Source organism: Macadamia integrifolia, chromosome 10 (assembly GCF_013358625.1).
Source record: "Macadamia integrifolia cultivar HAES 741 chromosome 10, SCU_Mint_v3, whole genome shotgun sequence".
NCBI classification, from domain to species: Eukaryota; Viridiplantae; Streptophyta; class Magnoliopsida; order Proteales; family Proteaceae; genus Macadamia; species Macadamia integrifolia.
Window position 1 is genome coordinate 15,488,567 of NC_056566.1, and position 24,870 is coordinate 15,513,436.

Sequence of the window (24,870 nt, forward strand, 5' to 3'; positions counted from 1 at the left end):
GAAACTTGAAAGAAGGAATAGGACTTCCATTCACATTGTTGCAAATATTTATGAATTGAGATGACCATAACAAACCATGGTGATCTCTCATCAGGGGGAAAAAAAACGAAAGCATACATAACTAAATATCAAAATCAAAGAAGGAAACAATGGTTCAGTTATCCCCATTGATTTCGACGTTTTTCATAATCTCAGCAATCTTTTTGGATATACAGTAGGCAATTGATTGGATGGTGATCATGGGATTGACTCCAACTGCAGTGGGCAAAACACTTCCATCACAAACAAATAGGCCTTCTGCTTCCCAACTCTCACCATTCTCATCAACTGCTCCTCCTTCTGGAGTTGAACCCATCCTACAACTCCCCATCTGATGGGCAGAAAAGTAGGTGTTCCAATACTTTTCCCCTGACATTAGACTTCCCTCTGCTCTAACTGAATCCAAAAACTCCTCCAATTCCTCCTCCTTTACCCCTTTGCATTTGATTTTCTGCCCATCATTTCGGAAGGTACCCACTTCAACAGCTCCAGCTGCAATCAAAATCCTTAAGGCTTGCCGCAATCCTGCAGTAAGGTTCTCTCTGTCCAATTCACTAGGATTGTACTTTATCTTTCCTTCAGCCTCGACCTCTCCTGAACCATGATCCCTGACTAATGCAAAGATGTGAGAAATCCTTGCATACTTCACTATATTCTCCTTCATATCACGTCCAGACAGCCATGGGGTCAATGAAGCGAATGAAGCAGGGGCCATTGCAGGTGTTTCTATGATATATTTAACACGAGAATTCTCCGACACTTCTTTGTACAAAGATGTGATAATTCCACCCTCATATATTTTGCCTTTGAGATCTGAAATTGAGTCTGGAAAGTATCCCCACCCCAACAAAACAGGGTGGAGACGAAGGTTCTTGCCAATGTTTGGGTTCTTGAGTCCACTAGAGATCATTAAGGGTGGTGTCAAGAGTGACCCACATGCTGATACTGTTACTTTAGCTTTGATGCGTAGTTCCTTTGTGATGTTTGTATTCAATGTTGTGGCCATTAGTCCCAAGCACTTCATCTTTTTACTCTGATTGTGCTTGTTCTTTTCCAATATGAAACTCTTGGCTTTGCATCCACTTAAGATCACTGCACCATGATCTACAGCATCAACCAGCCAAGTAGCTTGAGTCCCTTTTTTGTCTCCTGTTTTACATCCATAATTGCAAGACCCACAGTAATGTTCCTCCGAGGAATTCCGAGCAACTGATTCAACTTTCAGACCAAGATTCTTGCACCCCCTACGGAGAATTTGATTCTGGAGTCCTTCCTTTGTACAATTCTCTGTGACACCAAGCCTGCTAAATACAGTATCCATGGCAGAGAGATAGTCTGAACTCCCATATAAAGGAAGCTTGTGATCCACAGCCCATTCCTTAAGCACAGAACTGGGAGTTTTGATTGAGGCAGACCAGTTCACAGCTGAACCACCACCCACTGTTGATCCTGCAAATATCGTCATCTCCCCATCCACAGATGATAGAAACCCACCACTTTCATATAGCTGATCCATAGAGGGGCCCTCTAGAGAGGAATAGTCTTCAGGTACAAAGTAGTTGCCTTTCTCAAGGACAATTACCTTTTGGCCTGCACTTGCAAGAACTCCAGCTGCAACTCCACCACCACAACCAGAACCAACAATGACAACATCACATTCAACATTGTAGAGGTTCTGTTGAGGATCTTCTGTGACTTTCAAGCCCTTGTTTTTGAGAGATGTAATAAGGGTTGAATCAGTTTCATACATAGTTTCTACTATTCCTTTCTCAAGAGGTCTTTCCCTCTGGATTGTGTGTGAATTCTCATCAGTCTCTAAATGGTATCCCATTGCATCCCAAGCTGGGTTTTCTGATTTTTCATCAGTCTGCAACATGAACACAGGAAGAAAGCCAAGTTTAAAAATTGCAACCATAATATTTATGGAGTTAATAGATTAGGTAGAGAGAGAGATTCATTTTTGGTTCTAGTGTTCTTTACTTGAGCCCATGTAATTTTCAAGGTCAAAACACAGAAAATATAGAAAGAGTGAAGAATTAATAGAAAAAAAAAATGGTGTTTCCTTCAAGGAGAAGGATGAGTAGAATTCCTCCACTCAAACCTTTTCTGAAGATGACATATTGACATGTAACAGCTCATTCAAAAGAAGGTAAACCCCCAGGCCAGACCAGTTCTGACTAAAGAAGATAATGACAAGTTACATGGATGATTGCAGCATGTAACAGAAATGCTTTTGGAAGTGAAAGCAACCCCTTTTATGGAAGGAGAAGAAAGAAAATAAAAACCAGCTCAGAAACAGAGCAACTTGGTTCATTTTTTGATAAATTAAAGAGAGAAATTAATTTTTTGATTTGTCTTATCCTTCCAATCCCAGTTTAACTCAAAACTAGACCCAACAAACACAGGGCAGACTATAGAGAATTGGGGAAGGGGAAGAAGAGGAAGTTTAATGGATGAGGAGGAACTTACCCGTGAGAAGAAGGTGAAGAAACAGAAGGCTTTGGTCAACATAAATACTCCTCTAAGAGGGACCAAGAACCTTGCTTTTGACCAGTTCTGCAGAACCACTTCCCTCTTTTGCAATGACATTTCAGAGAACTTGTGAATGAATGGCCATCCTGACCCAAAACACAGAGACCCACATAGCAACAGGGTCCCCAATCTGGTCGATAGAAGCCATAAAGCAAATCTCACTAAGCCTACAGGTTCTGGTGCACCCTTCTTCACAATCATCTCAGCAACCTGTCCTCCATTAAAACAGAACACCAATATCCAATTCTTAGAAGTTAATGTAATAACTCTGTTCATTAACAAGAAACTAACAACTTTGTCAATATAAGAACAACCCATCTACCCAGAAAACAAAAGAGAACTTAAAAAATGAACAAGGATAAGTGCTTGGAAATCTGTGAATCACCTCATCAGGGATTGGCTTCTGAGACCCAGAAGCATTGAAGAATGATTGAACAGCCTTGCTGGAAGGGACCTCCTTGCTGCCAACATGAAGAGGATCTTCAGAAGGGATAGGAGGTATGTAAGTCTCACAGATGGCAGACAGTGATTCCATTTGAGATGAAGAGAGCCCATGACTGAAACTCTCAACTCTTCTTCCACCTCTCAATAAAGGGTGGCATTCCCTGCTTTGTGGCTTCTCTGAATCCATAATGTTAATGTCTTCTTCTCCCTTCTTGATCTTCTCTTACTGTCTATATGACTTCTTCTATCTCTAATGGTGGATTCCATTTATATAATCTATGTTCTATATATTATCTGTTCTTATAATTAAAAATTGTGCCTAGAAAGAAAGATTCTATAGAATAATCTAGTCCAAGTTGAAATGAGTTATTGGAATAGTAGATTAATGAAATGAAGAAAGAGTTGTTTTTGAAGGCTTTGCGGGTCCCATTATAAGTGGACCATTCAATCTACCAGAAGAGAAAGGAAGAGTGGCGGAGTATTCATTGTTTAGTGCCGTTGCTCGTAAGTAATTGAAAGAGGGGAGGAGGCTGCGCAGCCGCTTTGTTTTTTTTTTTTTTTTTGAATTAGCGGATGAACCAATGGGAGGAGGACTGGGAGAAGAGGGGGTATTGGGGTCATTTTTGAAAGGGAAGGAAAGAGAGTGACAAAGGTAACGCTCCTTAACAGAGTCAAACTCAGGACGTCCGAGTTTACGGTTCATACCAAGTTCGTTGCTCACCAACTACGCTACTAGTTTATTTTAGACAGGTATTGGATACTCATATATATGACTAAGTGATTATATGTCCAACAAATTCAAACTCAGTGTACCGCAAAGCGGATTAGGTTTATTGTATTAATTAATTTAATATCAATGATTTCAATGACGAGACTCAACCTGCATAGGATATTAGGAATTAAAAAATCTCTTTTTTTCTTTTATTTATTTATTTTTTTTTTAAAGTTTAGTTTTCACAAAATAAGAAGAAGATTTCCCACATATGCAGCCTATTATATCAATTGATAAGGAAGAAAGTAAGACGTGGGCATGGAATAGGGGTGTCAAACAATTGGTTTGGTTCATTTTTTTATTTTTTTTTAGATTGAAACTGAACCGATAAGATGTTTGATCTAGGCAAACCAAAATCAATCATGTTCCACAAAGTTATTGCTTTCTTTTATTAAATTTTTATCAATATTTGTTATTTCTAATATATAAATAAGAAAAGGGCGAAATAGGTTGTGCATAGCGCTGGTTTTCTTGAAACTAATGCTTCAAACAATGAGGGGATTGGGATGCAACATGGGGACGTAAATGGATCGAGTATGCATCGAATGAGTCATTTATATCCCTAGATGCAAGGGTCATGGGAGTCATTTTCTCAGGGGAGGGAGAGAGAGTGATACACCCTAATAGTGTGCTCAGCCTTTTTCAATAAAAATAAATAAATAAATAAATAATAATAATAATAATAATAAAGAACACAAACCAATAAAGAGTTTCATCAATTATTTCAATTGATTCAGTAAATCTAATCTCATTTTAATCCTGACATGAAATATGGATCGGAGGAAAGCTTTTTTCTTCTTCAAAAAGGCAAGATTATGTGAAAAGAGAAACTATTTCTCACAAAAATGGTCTTATAATTAGTTTTATTCAAACCAAGGGCAAGATTATGTGAAAAGAGAAACTATTTCTCACAAAAATGGTCTCATAATTAGTTTTATTCAAACCAAGGGCAAATGCCATCCGATTCAGCCCGACACAGCTGATCTGTATCGGTATTGTGGAGCCTGAAATTGATACCGATACCTTGAATTGATTCCATGTTTCTCACTGCCTTCTTCCCATGGAAGTCCAAACGCAAAAGTCCTTTTGGATTAGTTGTCTTTTTTTTTTTTTTGGGTTGGTGGGGGGGGGGGGGGGGTGGAGTGGGGATGGTAAAACCCCTATGGTTAGTTAATAATATGAAGTTGATGTGTATGATGATTGTGATAATGTGTTATAATCAAATCTCAAAAGGTCAAATAGGTGATATTGTACGAACACTAGGATAGCCTAGTGGTGGTAGCTTCAGCTTGTAAAGCCGGCACCTAGGGGAGGAGGTCGTGGGATTGAACCTTGTCATACGCATTGTGTGAATCTGTGTATGTGTGTTGTCTTATTTATTTTGTACCCACCCGTGGGTTGCCCGGATGGTTAGGGCGAACTAGGGATTGTGTGAATTAGGCGCATTAAGTGAAAATCATGGCGGTGGGTTGCTGTGCTAGTCTCCCCGATGATTAGTCAAGGTGTGCGTAAAAAATATGGATTCATAGGGGTGGAGTCATTATTTCTCCCCTTTGTGTCTAAGCGTAGGAGTCACATGACTAGAGAGTTTTCTTTTCCCAGGAAAAAAAAAAAATTACACAAAACCACTCATTGTTGATGATCACCTTCCTATTCAATAATTCAAGAACTTAAGATTTGATTCTACCTGCTTTTACTCTAAAAACATTGAACAAAACACATCTTCTCACCTCTCTCGACTGCACTATGTGCAACATATTGTATATTTATCGGGAAGTAAGCATATAATTTTAATTCGGAAAGTACATTAATTACACCTCTATATTTATTTAGAATTCAACATCTTTTAATTGCTCCTTATCTTATTTCTAAAAGTTCTTTAATTTTAAAATATAAAAAGATTTTTTTTTAATATTTTAAAAAATTACTTATCATTATGTCCTTATAAAAAGTTATTACTATCTTGCATATTTTTCTAATGATACATATGAAATGGCAGTATTTAGCATCATTGGAAAAAAAATTATCTAATACTAAAAGGAAAATAAGTATTTATAGGACGTGTTTCGTCAAACGGTTAAGTACGAATATTGTGACTTGATAGTCAAGTAGTTAAAACAGTCTCCCAATATTTTTGGGGTAAGACTATGTAATACATGCGTACTTTTACTAAATAGAAAATAAGTGAAGTTACAAAATATAAAAATCGCTTTAATTAGATGAGGGTCATCGGTTCACGATTTGAATAAACAAACAATTTGAATAAACATACTGTCACTAAAAACAAAATATGAAGTTGACCATAATACCAAGAAAGAACTTGAAAATGATACTTTAATAATCATTTATTTAAAGATTCTAGCTGGTGTTAATGGTGCTTGATCAGTTTATCAATTTAAAAACAATTACAAATTTACAAAAGTTAAATTATTGGGGGATTATATTATAAAGAACCTCAAGTATCTCGTAGGTTAACTGTCAACCAAATTGAAAGCACCATATGGGCATAATTAATGCAAGTTTGTGGCATCTAGAATACCTTTGAAACATGTTTGACCCCTTTTTATTCATACTTATAAGATTAAAGTTTAATCAATGAGATTGGTGTGGAATCATCAATAATATTGACTCACATGGGTTTGTTTAGTGTTCTTCATTGTTTTATGTGAAAGTTGAATGATTTTCATCCAATTGCGATCCGATTCATATAATTGTGGATCAGTATAAGCTCGCAAGACTAGCCAATTCAACCTAACTACCAGTCGTTAGCAAAAAAAAAATAGACTCATGACTACCATTGCCTGACACAACAATTTATGGATTTAGAAAAATGTTCAAAGGATGATGACGTCCACCATTAATATTGGATAAGTCAAACCATTTCGTTAAGCTCTCATTTGAGTCATCCAAATGTGAAATGAACTCCCTCTTAAAATCCAAGGCTGCGTTTGGTAATGAATTTGTTCCAGAAACGACATTTCGTATCAAAAACGGAAATTTTAGTTTCTGTGTCAAAATGACATTTTTTTTTTTTGAACGAAACTAGATCGACGGAACTACCTTTTGTTGTTCAGTCAATTCTCATTTCTGACTTTTTTTTTTTCACTTTTTATTAAAAAAAAAAAAAAAACAAAACGAAACACGCCATAAATGCACCAAATGCTTTATTAAAAACGAAAAAACTCTAGAAACATTTTTTTGGAAGGTTAACAAACGCAGCCTAATTGTTACTTAGAATAGAATATATGTCTTCCTGTCACTATCATTGTAGATTAAACAACTCGTTTAATCTATAATGTCAGTCTTGTTTGAAAGTTATTCTTGATGAGATTCATAACCTCACAAAGATTTCAGATCATTGAGTTCTAAAGTGCAATGTAAAACCCAAGGTTAAGATATCGTCACAGTTTATTCAAAGAATATGGTTTTATTCTAACAATGGTGTTAAGATCAAACTCTAGAAGTGTTCAAGTTATCAATATCAGTTGTAGGTAATAGTTCAATCCATGGGTATCTATTACTCTCTTAAGGTTGGCAGCTTCAGAGAGAACAATCAAAAAGGAAAATGAGAACAAATGAGCAATGAAGTAAGATGACCTAGTATATATGGCTTTGTGAAACAAACATGTAGTATGCATGAGCACCTAGAAAGGAAAAATACAATGTAGAAAAATAGTAGTTTATGCACTATTCTAACCTAGAGCATAAATTATTGTATCTACATGTTCATTTTTTCCTGTGGAGTAGTTGTCGCTATCTCTAAGCATGTTTTCTTAAGCAAGAAAGCCACAAAAAGAGGTTTGTAGACAAGAAAAATTAGCGTAGACGTCGAGAATTCTTTGCAAATGAAGAGAACCCTTCCCGCATCAGGCACTAATATATATTTTTAGCGTCTAATTAGCTTCATCCATGCATCTTTTATTCACTCAATTGGAAATCCTGATCCAACTCTTTGAATTAAAGTATGATAAATAATATCAAGGTATATTGTCTCCTACATAGACTGAGAAATACAAAAGAAATTATTATATACTCTATTCAAAAAGGAGAACTGAATGTAATGTTGATTCAGGGTTCACATAGTAAGAACTTAGAAAAGCAAAAGGGCCAATTGGTCAGGTTTTACTACACTTACTTGAAATGCATTTGAATAATATCTTCTTCTTTTTTATTGGTATGGCTTCGACCATTCCTGGATGTTCTTCTTTCTTTTTGGGTTACCTACCCCATGTGTATAAGACCAAATCTATTCGATTTCTAAAATGGATTGTCCAGAATTTTTTATCTTCCTAGAGACCCTTAGAATAACTTTTTGGTTGTGCAAACCGAAGGGAATGATGACTTTGGGTTGTTGGGTTGTGCCAAGGCTGAAACCAAGTTTATAGTCATGGAATCGACGATCATCAGATTATAAGTTCATAACCCCAACCCATTCCCATTTTGGGCTAAACAGATCTAATTCTTTGATTCTAGTTAGTAAGCAGAATCTTGAACTAAGGTACTTCAATTACAGAATTGAAATCAGGAATTGAATTTCTTACAATCATAAGATTTTTTTCTAATCTTTTAGAAGATGCCATCACTCGGACTTACCAAGATGCTCTACTGTATGAACCTGATCTGAAGTTTTCATGGTGTTTGTTTACTTGGCAAGTGAAACAAAAAAATTCAAAATTTTTATTATGAATCCTTTCTATTTTTTGGTTTGACAAAAACTGAATTGATTTTGGGAGAAAATAGTCTCTTAATTGTGTCCAACAATGATAACCACTTTGATTGAGGATTAGATTCAACTACGCTGATCCAAAGTTGACTAGGCCAAGTTTTGCCAATCCTGGCCGAATTTAGGAAGAAACTGGGGGTAAACAGACTGGATCAGTTGATCCCAAGTTGAATCATTCAAATTGCTTGATCCTAATCCAATATCTGAAACCATATAATGTATATAGGATACAACTGAAAATAGGAAGAACTTCTAAAATAAAAAGAGGGAAGAATAGGCTGAAAAGCTCACCAAACTAGAGGGAAAATGCCCATTTGTTATATAAGATAATGAATATTGATTGCAACTATAACAAATGCCTCCAAAGTGCAGGGCGATCTTTTGATATAACAAGAACCCGAGAAGATAAGTAATCGAAAGAAGGAGAGTACAAGTCATCTGGACCGATGACCTCTCTAACATTTTGTGTGTTCTCATAACCAATAGTGAAAGACTGCATCCCATCATCCTTTAAGGCATCAAATACAAACAGCCCCAGTGAACACACACCCATCACAAAACTTGAATTCCCCCAGACCTGTGTTATGGCAGAGCAATGGAAGTGAGCATTGAGATCTGGAAGAGCATAACTTCTGAGAAGCCTTCCTTTGCACAATGAGAGCTGTTGCACTTGTGAACGGGACTTTTTTGTTGTAGATTTTGTGTTAGTGCATCCAAGAAAAATGGAATCACCATGAGAGAAGACAGACTGGACACTCACACCAAGTTGGGATATCTTGAGGCCCACCCCGGATGGAAGGCGAAAATCTAGGACGTCTATGCCTTCTGTGGTACAGAAAACCCCATCATTTCCTTCTGCTTCGGATGAACTTACTCTGCATTTTTAACAAAAACATTTAGGAACTGTCGAAGACCTTTGCCTTGGCTTCTAACAGAAAAGTTTACTTGCCAACTGTCACTTCCTTCTAGTAATTATTAGCTTTCAAGTGTTTGTGGTATTTCCAGGAGTGAAGGAAATGTTTACTTCTCTTGGGGTTTGGAGCATAGTTGTCATGGCGTCTAGGTGATCCGAGATGTTAAAAGAAGGCTTGGACGCAAGGCAACACTAACAAGGTGACCAAGGAGAAACTAGTTGTCAAGCACCTATGGGTTGGAGGGGGTGAGGGGGAGGAATGCAAAGATAAGGTATAGAGTTATAAAGTAGAATATGAATCCATTGTTGATAAATGAAGATTAAATTTAGTTTAGTGGATGGCACAATCAACGGGAACTGAAGACAAAGACTACTCAACCATGAAACATAAACGAAAAATACACTCAAGTAGAATCGATAAATACTCAAGGTTCCAGGCTTGAATGCCTCTTGGTTAATAAGAGCAAATCCATTACCAATCTTACTGTAATGGATTTACTAAGTTATACCAATTCAAAATATATTAGGGCTGATTTATGAACCGAGTATGCTAAGAAAATATTGATGACAAAAGTTTCCCAACAGTGGAAGAGAATATAGGATAAAAGATATGATGGTAATCGAAATCATAAATTTTTTACCTTCGGCGAACTCCACCACCTGATTCAGCATCTGTGTTGTTCACTTGAAGAGCAGAGACCTTCCGACCAGAGGTGTTAACAGATAGTAATGCCCGAGGACTAAGCGAGTTCACATCCCAGAGAGTAATATTTTCTGTTTCAGATACTACCACCTTCCCTTGATTTATCCACTGCAAAGGATTTGAGTAATCCATCATTAACACCGGCCTCTGTAAATCCCATTTCATCATCTGCTCACCATCACGGATATCATAGACTCTAACAGCCTTCTGACTGCTGGCAGTTGACACAATAAGAGGACCACATGGATTATACCACCATTGTTGGTTTTCAGTGGCCAAGACTTTGGATGAAGCATTTCTTCTGTATGCACCATTGTTGGGTAAGGGACCGAGAACAGTTCTTGAAGAAAATATGGCTCTGCTCTCCTCAACATGAAAAGCTTGCACATCTTTGGTGTAAAAATCCCACGAACAAAAACCCGATTCTAAAGCATTCCCTGCTGATGCTGCTACAACATATCTTCCTGAGCACCCATCCGCACCAGGAGCATGGATCAACCAACAATCTCCCCATATGTGGGTTGGCACTCCAGCAGGAGGCTTATATTCAGCCTTCTCCTGCAATGGGGAAGAATCATCAGTGGTCAATATCTAGCCCAAACACTGCTTAAGTCTGTTCATCGTCCATCCATAGAAGCTACATAACTGGGTATTGCCTATTCAGAAAAAAAAAATTTGTGTATTGCCTATATAATTGCATACATTCTTTGCACAAACAAAGAAAACATAAAGGATAAAAACACCTAGAGTGCATCATTTATCTTAAACACCTAACAGGATCAAACAAGACAATAGTGCCTATGACACATTAAATCAACCATAGATTTTCTTAATGCAAAATTTTATGAGGCTATTAACTTGCTTTCAAAATATAATAAACATTTCTCCCCTTCATGAGGATTATGAACAATGCCAGGAGAAATGGAATGTTTTTTTGTCAACACAAGATAGTGAAGGCTAAACTTGAGATACAGAACTATAGTGCCTACCTCAGAGTTGGTAATATCATAAAAGGAGCATGAACCATCATCATGAGCTAGAAGAACGGATTCACCCTCAGACACAAACCATCCACCTGTTGAGGCCTTGTGTCCTATTTCGTGTACCTGATCCATCCAAGAATCCTCAATCTCTTCAGGGATTATAACTTCTGGTCTGTTCTCCTGGTCATCAAAATCCTCAAGCTTTTCATCAGAAGTGAGTTTGATCTCCACTCCATTTTTCCCATCAACAAAATTTGAAATACTCTGTACTGCTGAAGTTGCAGTTCCATCCATATCCTGAATTTCACAGAACTCAAGTATAAATGAGTTGGGCTTATGCTTTCTGAAATTCAGGATATGGATGAGTCAAAGCTTATACTTTCTGAAATACTCGCTCAACTGTCGACGACGACGAAGACTCCATCTTAGTAAGAGGAGGAAGAGAAGGCAATGGTGTACGAGGAAGTCCCGATCAGAGTGTGAGAAGAAACACAGTAGGGTTTGGGAGGGAAACGATCATAAAATCTGAATTTAAATTTCAAACTCTGAAACTCAAGCAAGGGCTTCGATGGTTGTCTCAGGTCCGGTTTCATTCGGATTAAATCGATTTCGGTCTGTTACTTGACCAACCCGAAGCCAAACCGTAAAAGAAGTTTCAATTTTGTTCCGGTTTGATTTGGCATATAATATATAATAGGTTTTTGCTCTTGGTTTGTAATCTTGCTCCCATTAGATTTGGTCTGGTCTGGTCTGGTTTTGGTTTTACAGGTACACAAAGAAATTAATATGACAATTCTGATTTATTTTGGTTTTCGATTTAGAGGGTGATATAGAGAATGATGTCTCCCACAAAATTAAAGTGGGATGGATGAAGTAGAAAAGTGTGTCAAGAGTGCTATGTGGCGAACGCATGCAAGACCAACTATGACGTATGGGGCAGAGTGTTGGGTAGTCAGGAATAATAATTTGAATAAATTGGGTATAGCAGAGATAAGAATGCTAAGAAGAATACGCGGTGAGACCAAGAAAGATAGAATAAATAATGATTGTATTAGAAAAGAGTTAAGGGTTGCACCAATTCAGGACAAGTTCCACGAGAGCAGATTGAAGTGGTATGATCATGTTCAGCGAAGACCCATGGATGCCCTAGTAAGTAAGAGTGACCAGTTTCAATTACATGAAGCTAGAAGGAGAGACAGACCTAAAATGACTATTGCGAAGAGATAAGAGAAGATATGTAGCTAGTAGTGCTCGATTCTAGTATGACCACGGATAGAGGTAAGTGGAGGATAAGAACCCATGTAGGCTACCCCTTGTGGGGGATGTTCCAAGGATGTTGCTTTGATTTCTTCTTTTACCTCCTTTTATTTCTTTTTAGTATTTCTATTCTTATGCTTACTATTATCTTATACTATATTGGATCCATGTAGCCAACCCCATCAAGTTGAGATAAGATTATGATTGTTGTTGTTAGGTTTTCGATTTCTTATTGGGTACTATTGGTCCATTATTAGTTTTTATTAGGTTCAGCCCAAAATGGTTAGATTTTGATTTGTAAAATTTTCATAAACTTCAAAACCAAACCAATAAGAGTTCGATTTGAAAAATCTAAGCTGAACTAATCTATTCAATCAGTTCAACCTAGGGGTGTCAATTCCAAGCCCGCACCAGTAGGCCCAACCAAACCCGATACGTTTATGGCCCGACCTAGACAGGCCCTATTAATAAACGTGTCGGGCTTGAGCTCGACATGTTTATAAATAGGTAGTACACAGTGCAGCCACCTAGCCCGACAGGCACCCAACCAGCCCAACACATTTACAAACCTGATTTGAACCGACTCCTTTAAACCCAACGTAGCCTGACCCCTTTAATACTACTTGTATTTTTTTTTTTTTTAATACTATTTGTATTTAGTCATAAGGGTATGTGATATATACAATTGAGATGGTGGTAATTGTTATATGAATATTCATCTTTTTTATGCATAGTTTAATTGATTTGAACTTACTAAATTTGGGTTATGTAAGCATAGTTTAATTGATTTGAGTTTCGTGGGTTAAAGATCGAGTACTTTAGTAATTTAGTTACATTGCACATCTTTGGCTTAATTCATTATAACTATTGGATCTTTTTCTTTGATATGCCCATCTTTGTCTCATTTTTTTGGTATTCCTCTTCAAGTACATTTAATGGATTAGTTTTAAAGAGGACCCGTTCAAAGCCTGTTTAAAGTTAAATAGGTCTATAGCCCGGCTAAGGCCCGATTAAGTCCCATTTATGGTAGCTCGATTAAAGCCCGAGACCGACTGGCCGAATTATTAACCTTACCATGTCCACCAAAGCGAGGCCCGTTTACCTAAACGGGTATTCACGGTACAAGGCTTCCAAGTGGTCAAGCCCAATTAGGTCCCACCGAGACCGGCCCGGCCCGGCCCGGCCCGACCAATTGATACCCCTAGTTCAACCAATATCTCCATATAATTGAATGTAATCAAATATTCCTACCAAAGTTATAAGCATCAGTATTAGGATCCGAAACAATCTTGGTCGATATTGATACATGGAGGATATCATATGGTTTTGCCCTCAATTTCAATTTTTTTAGTGATATTGATACAAATCAAGACTAAATTTTTTTTTTTTTTTAATTATATTTATTTTTATATTTTCTTTAAATAAGGGCAAAGAGGGGTTTTTTCAACTTAAACCTACTTTAAAAATACTTCATATTTTATAAAAATTATGAAAAAAATGCATATCATATATCATATTGTGCTGGATGTCAACTAATTTCCCTAAGGTCGGAAATCGGAATGTATTTATATAGGACAATTTTTTTATCCAAGGATATTTTAGTCATTTATGAAAATATGAGGTTTTAGAGCTTGAATTGAGCCCTGGTTTCTTGCTAAGGTTGAAGAACTTGTTTGAGTTCGCATATTTGTGCTTTGTTTTGGATTAATTTGGGCCCAAGATCCGGATTTCTGAAATCCCCATTTTACAATTTTATGATGGTATTTTTATATTACTACTTAAAATGTGAAAAGATATCATAAATTCTTGGAAAATATATGTGCTGAGATTTTCCTATATTTATGCTCCTTGAATAATTCTTTTCCAAAAAAAAAAAAAAAAGGTTCACTGGGATCTCCATGCATTTTATGTAAATATCTAGCATACAATTCTAACATTTTAACCACATAATGGTATTTTGGTCATTTGGCCATTTTAAATGTGAAAAATGCTATGAAAATGTCTTAAGAATACTATTTATATTTCCTGCTGTGTTTAAACTTTAAACACTGTGATTTGTAATATTATAATGTTTTATGGGTTAGTATATATTTTAATCAAATTATGTTAATTATTTCTAATTATTTGATGTATTTTCATCTTCTTTATAATAAGGACATTGTGTATATGTATTCAATATAGCATGTGTATGATATACAAAAGGGTAAGGCTCAACAATAGTATGATTTTGGATTGAGTTTCGTGGAGGATAAGGATCCCTGTTGTTGACCCTCTATAGAGTATATTTCCATGATGCGTCTTTCTATACTGGTTTACTTTTTTTTATTATCCCCAAATTTTTTTTTTTTAACCTTTCTTTTATGCTTATTTACTTTCAAATTTTCATATCAGATCCATATAGTTGACCCCATTTAGTTGGGATAAAGCTATGATTGTTGTTTTGTTGTATAGCTGGCATGTGTATGATATAAAGTTGAATTTTATTATATATAAGAGTACATAGGTTCCATGTTCATATGTTTATGGAATTTGTTAGATGCATTTATTATTTTATATTTTCATATTTACTTAATTTGGATTTCCAAATTAAACTGGTGGGTTTCTATCAATCCAATTAGTTCGGACTAATCTCTAACACATGGTTTTTTGTATGGATAGGTATTGAATATATTGATCTCACTAGTTACATATCCTAATGTAAATGGATAGAATTCAAATTGAATATGGATTGAATGCATGGTTTTAGTTATCGGTATCAAATTGGCTATATTGGACATATCATATTGATATTGGCTGAGACCGATTTCAATACCTGGTCGATTCAAGATCGGATATCGTATCAGTTATCAGGGGTAAAGTCAGTAAAAAAAACTAATTTTTATGAAAAATAGGCGTAATATTGACTGATCTGGATTGATGTAGCTGATCTCAGATCGGTATCAGTTGAGACCGATATCAATAACTAAATCCTTGATTGGATATGATTGGATTTGAATATTTCTTGTACAGATAGATACCTCCTATTATTTTTTATATATTTAATTATATTCGGATCAGATAATTATTTTTTTGATAATTTGAATTCGAATACCCTCTTATTGGATTCAAATATCCCTTTTTTTTTGCTTTTAATTAAAACCAATATTATTTGATCCAACGATAAGGTACGAACGTTGTGCCTTGGTTATCAAGTAGTCGAAACAGTTTCTCAACATTCTTGAAGTATAACTATGCATTTCCCTAAAAAAATATTAAAAAAATAAATAAAATAGCACACCCAATACCCCTGAACGATACGTTTACATCCTTAAATTCTAAATTCTAGTATGTATGTAATAACAAGGACCAGGGGCAGAACTGTCAAAAGTGACTAATCTTGTTCAGAAAAACCTAAAAAATATCAATCGGGTTCTAGCCAAAGCGGTATCGATATCATATATCCGATCCGCTTTCCGCTACCGTTCATTATAATGCCGTTAAAGCGAAAAAGGCTAGTTAGAGTATAACACAAATTAGTATCTTGAAGTTACTAATTTTGAACTCCAACCTTAAAACTACTAATTTTGAACTCCAACCTTGAAACTACTCAGAAGAGCATCGCAATTGAGAGTTTTGAAGAGCATCGCCTGAAACTACCATACTTGCAGAGATATAGTTCAGAGTTTAGAAGAGCATCGCAACTCCATAGTTCAGAGTTTAGAAAAGCATCGCCTGAAACTGCCATAGTTGCAGAGAGATCAAATAATGGAGATGAAGGGGTCACTTCTGGAGCAGCAAAAGAACAAAGAAGTAGTGATCGTTGATGTGTGGGCTAATAATCTTGAGTTTGAATTCCATCGGATGGCTTCAGCAGCCCCATACTTCCCTTTTGTGTCTATAGATACCGAATTCCCAGGGGTTGTATTTCGTTCCACTGCTGCTGATAAGGCGAAGAGCACTTCACGTTCCATGGAGAATTACAGGGTTCTTAAGGCTAATGTTGATTCACTTCATCTTATTCAGCTTGGGATTACTTTGACAGATTACTACGGCAATCTTCCGGATTTTGGAGGCAGTTGCGGGTTTGTTTGGCAGTTCAATTTCAAAGAGTTTAATGTTTCGAGTGATCCTCACTCTGCAGACTCCATTGATCTTCTCAGACAACAGGGAATTGATTTTGAGAAGAACAACAAAGAGGGTGTGGATTCAACCCAATTTTCTGAACTGTTGTGCAAGTCTGGTTTGGTTGTCTGTAATACCTTTCTGTTTAGGTGGATTACTTTCCACGGAGCTTATGACTTTGCTTATCTACTGAAAGTCATTACAAGGAGGCAGTTGCCAGATGACCTTTCTGGTTTTTATAATCTTTTGAGTCTGTACTTTGGGACTCGAGTTTATGATGTGAAGCAGATGATCAAGTTCTGTGATGGGGTATTCGGCGGATTAGAGAGGGTGGCGCAGACATATGGGGTGGAACGAATTGGCAACGCTCATTGTGCAGGCTCTGATAGCCTTCTAACATGGGGTGTGTTTCAGAAAATCCTCCAGAATACCAATGGATATGCAAAAGGTGCCGGTAGTCTCTTCGGGCTTGACAATGATTCCAAGCCAGTACCTTTGATACGCAAGATGATGCCGGTCCCTTCCCTCCATCTTGTTGGTGGTTTCCCCAGCTCAATATAGAACTCCTCCTTGCAGACTTGTACATTGAAATATTCATTAATAAAAAACTTGGTTTGAAATTTGATTTTACTGGTAATGTTTTTGCATGCTTTACTCAACATAGGTTCGATTTCTGGTTTCTTATCATTATACTCTGCTTTTAGTTCATATTTTGCTATTGTGTTGTGAACTGAACCAGCTTGTTCTGTGTTCAATTTTTGTCAAGTTCTTTTCCCAAGTTATAGTATTCTATTCTTCCAAACCTGAAAAAGGGCATACCCAGTGCATGAGGCTCCCGCCCATGCGGGTCTAGGGAGAGTCATAATGTACAAAGCCTTACTCCCGCTACACGGAGAAGAACCTAAGTGTTACATTACTAGTTTGAAGCCCTTTTCATATCCCCATTGCTTGTAGGCCCTCTTGTATACGTTGGTCTATACTCATCAAAATTGAAAATCTGATTCCATTGGAGAAAACTGAAATTTTTACATGTTTTAGATTAGTAATGCATATGTTGTCCATTAAGCTTGCTATCTTTCTGTTTTGTGGTACATTGTGTTTTTATTAAAGGTGATATGTTTTCACAGAAACACTCATAAGTTATGCCCTCATTATTTTTAATTGTTCTTGGACTAGCAATATTTCTATAGGCCACCATGAATGCTGTGAAGGTAAGAACGCTTACCATACCAGAATTGCTCATGAGATTAGTCTTAACCAATTATACGAGGATATGCGAACACTATTGAGTAATGTAAAAATCTAATTGCATTCATTAGGTTGAAACCTAGTGGGATGGATAGATTCCTTATTCCTTTAGTTAAGGTTTTTTTTTTTCAATTTATTTATTATTATGCTGGGATTATTAAGTCTTGGGTAAGTTTCTATATATACCAATTCTTTCAGATTCCAGTGGCTGTTCGTTACATAAATCAGTCACGTAAGCCATCTCGAGTCCTTGCTGAATTGACAGACTGAATGAGATGATACATGTGAAATCCATAAGTCAGTCATTACAAAGACATTTTGTTAAGAGAGATAGGTCGGATTCTACTTCAGTTCACCTATTTGAGTTCAGTATTTGTCTATCTCACTGACATGGCACAACACCCAAGTCATGAAGTCCCAAAACAATTTTCAGTCCTAGCCTCAGTTATGTTTTACTACCTACCTCAAGCACCAAGCAAACAAAAAACAGAGCTTAATAATTGCACAGCTTAAGTAGCGGAGAAAGAAACCAACAGGAGAAGAATTGGAAGGGAAAATAGCTATTGGGAAGAGGGAGAAAAAAGAGCTTTTCTGACTTTAGTGTCTCTGCAGTTGAGACTCCCCAGTGCTAGCCCAGAGAAATAAGCAAGCAAATGAATTTGATAATCTAAAGGAAAGATGAAGGGGTATGTATAGCCACTCTGGTAGTAGAAAAAAATCTAGAGAATGGGGTATGTGGCCCAAAATTTGTTTCAGTATTTGCAGCAGCCTAGAAAGAAAATCATTACTGTTACCTTGACTCAACGACCCTATTGCAATTGCTTCTGTTCCAATTCAGATTCTAGTATATGAGTTAATTTGGAAGACAGTTTGCGTATCACAATTTGGCCTCTTTCTATAAATTAGTGTTTGAACAAATAATTTCACTTACCAAGTGGACCATCCTTTGCAAGTTGGTAACTGTATTTGCGAGTTGAAGCAGGTGTTACTGAATACATCAAGGATCTGTTTTATTACTTTGAGGTTTTGTTTAAAGAAGAAAATCAATTTGGTTAGGCAACAGTCAAAAGGTATTCTCAAGATAAAGAAGAGCTGAAATGTTTGAATATGTGAACTTGGGAATGTAGAGAGATGACTAATCTTCACTTCTATCCTCTGCACGCCTGGCATTCCTGGTGTTGTTGAAATGGGATTTGCTTGGCAGTAGGCAGTAGGGCCTCCTCCACAGAGTCTTGGACTTGATTTTCTTATTCATTTCCTTCAAATTTGTTTTTCCTCTCTTCTTATTCGGTGTAAATTGAAAGTACAATTTGGAGAGAAAACTGTTAATTCCATTCCTCTGTAAGCAATGATTGTTCCGTATGACATCTTCTGGCCTGAAAGCAAGCTTTGTGACTGGTTCAGATTTGTTATCTTCTCATGAAGCAAAAATTTGTAAAAGATGTCATTTGATCAAGCTCATTATTGGTGAACCAAAAAGGAAATAAACTTGAGTGGAATCCACCCACCTCATGTTCATAATCAGGTCTATAAAGCTCATGCAGTAAATTTTTTATAAAAGATGTCATTTGATAAAAAAAAAACTTGAGTGCAGTCCACCCACCTATTGTTCATGATCAGGTCTTGCAGATTAGACTCATGACTACCAATTAAATTACGAAAAGAGGAAAATAAATATATTGATGGTAAAATTGGAAAGAAAATTCTGGATCATCCAACAAATCCAAGAGCAAACATGGTGGCTTGTTTACCAAAAAAAGAGCATAGTGATATGGGGAAAGGGTTTCTATACAAGTAATACATTCTTATACAGGTAGCATATCTGGAAGTACATGCGGAAGTTTGTTCTCCAGTGAGGTAAAGGGAAGAAGATTAGTCTGTTGGGCTGCCTTGACAAGACGCAAGCAAGCCAAGTGGCCGCTCAACTGGTTGCTGCAATTGGGGAGTTTGCTTGCTAGAATTGCTGCTTCCTTCTCTTTCACAACTGGAGCACCCGTAGGATCCTACATACATATAAAACCAGAGATGTTCTGTAAGAACCCAAAACAGAAGCATAAAAACTTTAGTCTCAAGTCAGGAACTATTTTTTTTTTTGGGGGGGGGGGGGGGGTCTGGGGGGTGGAGAGGAGAATGGAGGGGAAGGATTACTCAGAATTGCCAACCCACCTGAGAGCATCAAATGTATTTATATACTAGAATTAGGACAGAATATTCTTATGCATGACTTCTTAATAACCTTAAGAAATCATGTTTTCAGTGTTTTCAGTAGTTCAACTGGTTTTTTCCCTCACATTTTTAAGCATATCCAGCACGCTAAGAACATTAAGAGTACAAATTGAACAGTTTAAGAAAATAACAAGGTACCTACCCCAAGCATGAGAAAAGTGAATCCTTGCTTGGTGGCATTGTCCTCCACAAGACGGGTCTCAATTAGCTTCCGCAGATCAGCAAGGCTGGAATCCTTTTCAACCTTCAACTTCATAATGAACTTCCCAGAATTCTCCTTTGAGGCCTCCCATTTCACATACACTTCAATGAGATCATCTGTGTTCCTGTCTTCTGGTCTGTTGTTCTCCTTTGAGTCTTGGGCCATCTCAGAAGAGAACCACCGATTTTTGTTCAGTGGGACAGCTTCTGCTGATTTCTGCTCATTCACAAATTTAAGTGTTGTGGGTGGCTTTGCTACAGGTGCTGGATTTGGTACTCCTGTGATGTTTTTTGCTGTTGCATCAGCCAGAACTCGATCACTCAATCCAAACTCTGGCACATAAACAGTTTGAAGCTCTGATAATCTGTTGGAAGGAGGTTTAATGTTAAATGACTCATCATCAGCTGTTGTCACAGGAGATGATTGAATGTCAGAAGCTTGGGGTCTTTTCGGGTAAGGTGTTGGAATTCTGACATGTTGTGCAAGCTCTCTGTGGTTCCCACAGAGCATAAAAATGTTTTGGATTCTTGTTTTTCTAGCAGAGACTGCATCTCTTGAATTTTCTAATTCACTCGTCTCTCCTAGACTCACATTCTTCTCTTCGGATCTGTTTCTGCTATAATCAACTGTGTCTATATCCTTGCTGCAAGAATGTAGTAATGGTACAAGCTTCTGTGGACTAGCTGTATAACAGCCATTATTAAAATTGATCTGTGGATTAGAGCCATCAATCGTGCTGAAATTTACAGCTGTTTCCTCCAGTACCTCTTTCTCCACCTCTTCGTCATCCGCATTTTCTGTGTCTTCTTCTTCTTCTCCCTCTTCGAACACTGTACTCAAACATACTTTTTCTGTAAATTTTGGTGCAAGAACCATAACATCGTCTTCTTCCTCTTCCTTAGGAGTCCAACAATGAACATTAAATTGTCTTGGGTCACCTGAGTAGTCAGTTTGACATGCATCCCCATCTATCTCTTTCACATCTTGAGCAAATGGTTGTCTGTCCCCCATATCCAGGTCCATGGATTTCTCCATTCCAAGGTCTCCATCAGAATAAATTTCCATTAGTCTTTTAGCAAGGCTGCTTCCATCCATGTTTTGTAAACTGTTCTTGTCACCACTGCTATCTGTTGAACTACTAAGTGCAGTTTCAATTTCTTCCAACCGTCGCCTCAGCATCTCAACCTCCTGCTGTTGTTGCAATACTTTTTCTTCCATTCTCCTCTTGCCAAATTCAACAAACTCATTTGCCTTCTGGTTGCACTCCTGCAACCTCTTTTCCAACTCAAGTTTCAAAATTTGGGTTCTTTCATTGACCTTCACATTGATCTCTTCTTCACTCGCTCCAGATTCCCTCCCTTCGATTGCCTCCAGCTTAGCCCTCAGAGCAGCAATTTCTTCTTCTTTTTTCAATAGCTCTTTATGTGCTTCATGGCGCTCTTTCTCCCTAAGCTTGTTCTCCATTTGTAGCTTCAAAATAAACTGGTCCATGGCTGCAATCTGTGAACCTAAAACTACAGCAGATGTGGAATCCTCAGCACCACTTTTGTCCTTGGTTGGTGTATTAAATCCACGCACAATGCACTTGGCCTTTGCACCATATTCCAGAGTAGAAACAGTCTTGTGGATCTCCTTGGGATCAGGACTTGCACACAATATCATCAAGATTTTTGATTTGTCATCCTCAAAAGAATCCTAGGAAAAAGATGGACACAGTAACGGTCATGGTTATAAACCACATTGGCTGATCCTCTCAAAACCAAGAGATCAATCACAAGGGGAAAGGTAATTTTACCTGCAGAAGCATGGTTAGCTTGCTATCTCTGAATGGAACATGAGAATCCCCATTTGCTATGGATTCAACTACCCTCTTCAGGGCAATATTTCCCTGGTTAATCTTTGCTGTCTGTAACTCATTAAAGGAATAAATTAGCCATTCAGCATCACAGGAAAGTAAGTCATCGTAATCAATTGAGAACTGACTGGGTAAGAATTTGAGATTCATATCAAATTTATATACATTGCACATCCTGAATTTATGACAAGATATTTTGAAGTAGAAGATGGTGTCACCTGCATCTTTGCCTCGAATCCAATTTGGCCTGCCTGCTCAATGTTTTCAGAACCGGCCATGTCAACAAGCATTAATCTTCCTCCCACAGAAGGGACATCCAAGATGATCTACCAAAGATACGAGACAAATGTTCACATAGCAGCAAAACTATTAAGAGGTCAAAGCATAGATTGAGAATGCAGTTGAAATGACAAACCATGCAATGGCTTCGGGAGCTTCTGTCATTACAGTTGGTGCTTTTGACAATCCTTCTCTTTTCAACCCTTACTACCTCCCTTGTTATCTTTCCAGCTTCATTTCCAGAGATGAAAGTCGCATTCTTTACTTTCTTCCCCATCACTTCAAGTCTCATCTGCAACTCAAAAAACACAGAGCGAAAATGGGAAATAACACAAAAACCATCACAATGAACATAGTACAGTAACCATATGGTAGATGCAGTTCAGACAACGCATTTCAAAGAGTACAATCAATGCCTTAGCGAAGCAGTTACAAGAAAACATCTCTGAATTTGAAAAAAGAACATTTCATGTAAAAAACCATATGTGATCTACTACTTGGGCATTCATCACAAAGAAATTCCTGGGATTTTCTGAATAAGGAATCAAAGAACCCATTATAACTAATATTCAAACAATGATATCTACGATCTGAGTAATTTACCTTTGAAGCGTTTCCCTTAGTAAACCCAAGGCTCAATCCTCCGGCATTGTTGTTTGATAAAAGATCGTAGATCTCCTCATTGTATATCTCCAAAACGGTTACTTGAACAAATGATCCGAAGCCCAAACGTTGACCATCCGTGCTGTTTTCTTTTTCTTCACTCCCCTCACTAAGAATGTCTCTCAGAGCCCTATAAACAATCCCCGGCTGCTTTGGGCACCCAAACATAGTGTGGCTCTTTCCAGAACCTGTTGGACCGTACATCATGATTGTACATTTCGCCCCTAATTTGACCCCATTTATCCTCGATTGCACGAATCTTTTGTAGAACCCATCAAGATCTTCTTCTTCCGAGGAAGAAACACCATCAAGACTGAAATCTCTGTAACCTATATCAGTTCGGACTCGAACATTCCTCCTGTCAGAAGAGATCAGCAATGCTGAAACGGGCTTGTCTTTCCGATATGGGTAATCACGTATTCGGCCAATGACTTCGACTGGATGCTCTGCCGGTGGGTTTTCTTTAGCCGCAGAGTTTGGATTTGGAGATGGGTGGGTGCTCTTCACTGGAAATAAATTTGGGCGATGCTTCGAATGAGGTGTTCTTAATGGAGTTGTTTGTCTTTGAACGGATTTAGATGAAGGCGTAGAGGCCATTGAAGAAAACCCAGAACGAAAATGCAGAATACTTGGTGCGCTGTTGTGAAATTGAAGAATGTAAGGATCAAGGGTCTGTTTGAGGATCTTCGAGAGGAGATCTTCAAAGGAGTATAAAGGGGAGGAAAGAAGGAGCTGATTGAAAGCTGAAACCAAGAGAGAGGAAAGGAACACGAGTTCAAGGTGGGTGCGTAGAGAGAAGAGAGAGAGAGAGAGAGAGAGAGAGAGGAAATGCCCCGTTTTGAAGTTTGAAAAATGAAGCCGTTATGATTCGTAACGTCAATATCCAGCAATAAGTAGGGCAAGGGAAAGGATCCCCTAGGTTACGGAGAAGCTGGAAAGACGCTCCGACTCCACTCGGAGTCGATTCCGACCAATTCCCATCAATTTGACTCTGTTTCTGACCGATTTCGGCTTATTCATATCAGAATCGACAAGGATCGATCCGATTCCGATTCCATTTTTCAAAATCTTGACTGGCCCTACGTGGAATCCATCAGTTTAATTTTGTTTGCATTGGAGACAGATGTGCTTCTCTGAACTGAATTTTCCGTGATGATTTAATCTAATTGATTTTCTCATCTAAATTTCTTAAACAAGGATTTAGTACTTGGGCCCAAGGATTGTATCAGCCACTGCCAATCCTGAGTCAACCTAGGTGAGTTTTGACCAGGATCAGCCTGATTTAGGTCAAATCAGGTTAAGAGTAAACTGGGTACTGGGTTGTAACCGTTGTGTATTCTTGTGTACCCTTAGAACCTTGGATTGGTTGGTCCTGGCTCCTGGGCAATACTGAGTTGACTCGGCCAATCATTGTCAAGGTATTGTAACTTCAAATTCTCCACATAGTGTATTTCAGATGGAGGCCTTACTGCATTTGGAATTCGAGGCAACTCAACAGGAGGCAGCTGGGACAAGTTCCAACCGTGGGTACAATTGATTTATATGTAGAAATGCAACCCTATTGTTTTATATGTAGAAATGCAATCCTAAAATGATGAAGAAAAAAATAAAAATAAGGACTAAAAAAAATACAATACATATAGGTTTATGTGGTTCCGTCAGATTGTCTCTACTTCCGTGGTGAGATGAGATCTTGCTTCACTATCAATGGAAAATAGGGTTATAGCGTTTGTCCTCACTCCTCTCTTGGCTTGCTTACAAAAAAAGAAACCTCGCTACAAATATATATATATATATATATATATCAAAACTCCATATAGAAAATTTATAGACATACCCATATAGCCTCATAAAAATTTCCTTCCGGAATCAGCCTACTTTTACCATAAATGGAATTTAAGACATTGCATCCCCAACATTATCCAATGTA

At 37.5% G+C, this 24,870-nt stretch overlaps 4 protein-coding genes across 4 annotated transcripts; 1 reads left to right on the forward strand and 3 right to left on the reverse strand.

Annotated features, from left to right (window-relative positions):
* LOC122091247 (long-chain-alcohol oxidase FAO2-like) lies at positions 1 to 3,283 on the reverse strand. Its single transcript, XM_042661116.1, has 3 exons — positions 2,957 to 3,283; positions 2,509 to 2,781; positions 1 to 1,906 (listed from the first exon to the last, which is right to left on the reverse strand). Exons 1-3 carry the CDS (start codon positions 3,200 to 3,202, stop codon positions 155 to 157), a joined length of 2,271 nt encoding a protein of 756 aa, XP_042517050.1. The 5' UTR covers positions 3,203 to 3,283; the 3' UTR covers positions 1 to 154.
* Positions 3,284 to 8,677: 5,394 nt separating this feature from the next.
* Positions 8,678 to 11,594, reverse strand: LOC122091193 (KIN14B-interacting protein At4g14310-like). Its single transcript, XM_042661039.1, has 3 exons — positions 11,116 to 11,594; positions 10,065 to 10,684; positions 8,678 to 9,385 (listed from the first exon to the last, which is right to left on the reverse strand). The coding sequence occupies exons 1-3, from the start codon at positions 11,401 to 11,403 to the stop codon at positions 8,857 to 8,859; spliced, it is 1,437 nt and encodes a 478-aa protein (XP_042516973.1). The 5' UTR covers positions 11,404 to 11,594; the 3' UTR covers positions 8,678 to 8,856.
* Positions 11,595 to 15,993: 4,399 nt separating this feature from the next.
* Positions 15,994 to 17,068, forward strand: LOC122090865 (probable CCR4-associated factor 1 homolog 11). The gene has a single exon (XM_042660602.1). The coding sequence runs from the start codon at positions 16,111 to 16,113 to the stop codon at positions 17,026 to 17,028; it is 918 nt and encodes a 305-aa protein (XP_042516536.1). The 5' UTR covers positions 15,994 to 16,110; the 3' UTR covers positions 17,029 to 17,068.
* Positions 17,069 to 19,369: 2,301 nt separating this feature from the next.
* LOC122091949 (kinesin-like protein KIN-10A) lies at positions 19,370 to 23,785 on the reverse strand. Its single transcript, XM_042662211.1, has 6 exons — positions 22,881 to 23,785; positions 22,414 to 22,569; positions 22,217 to 22,324; positions 21,939 to 22,049; positions 20,084 to 21,838; positions 19,370 to 19,718 (listed from the first exon to the last, which is right to left on the reverse strand). Exons 1-6 carry the CDS (start codon positions 23,535 to 23,537, stop codon positions 19,521 to 19,523), a joined length of 2,985 nt encoding a protein of 994 aa, XP_042518145.1. The 5' UTR covers positions 23,538 to 23,785; the 3' UTR covers positions 19,370 to 19,520.
* Positions 23,786 to 24,870: the final 1,085 nt, after the last annotated feature.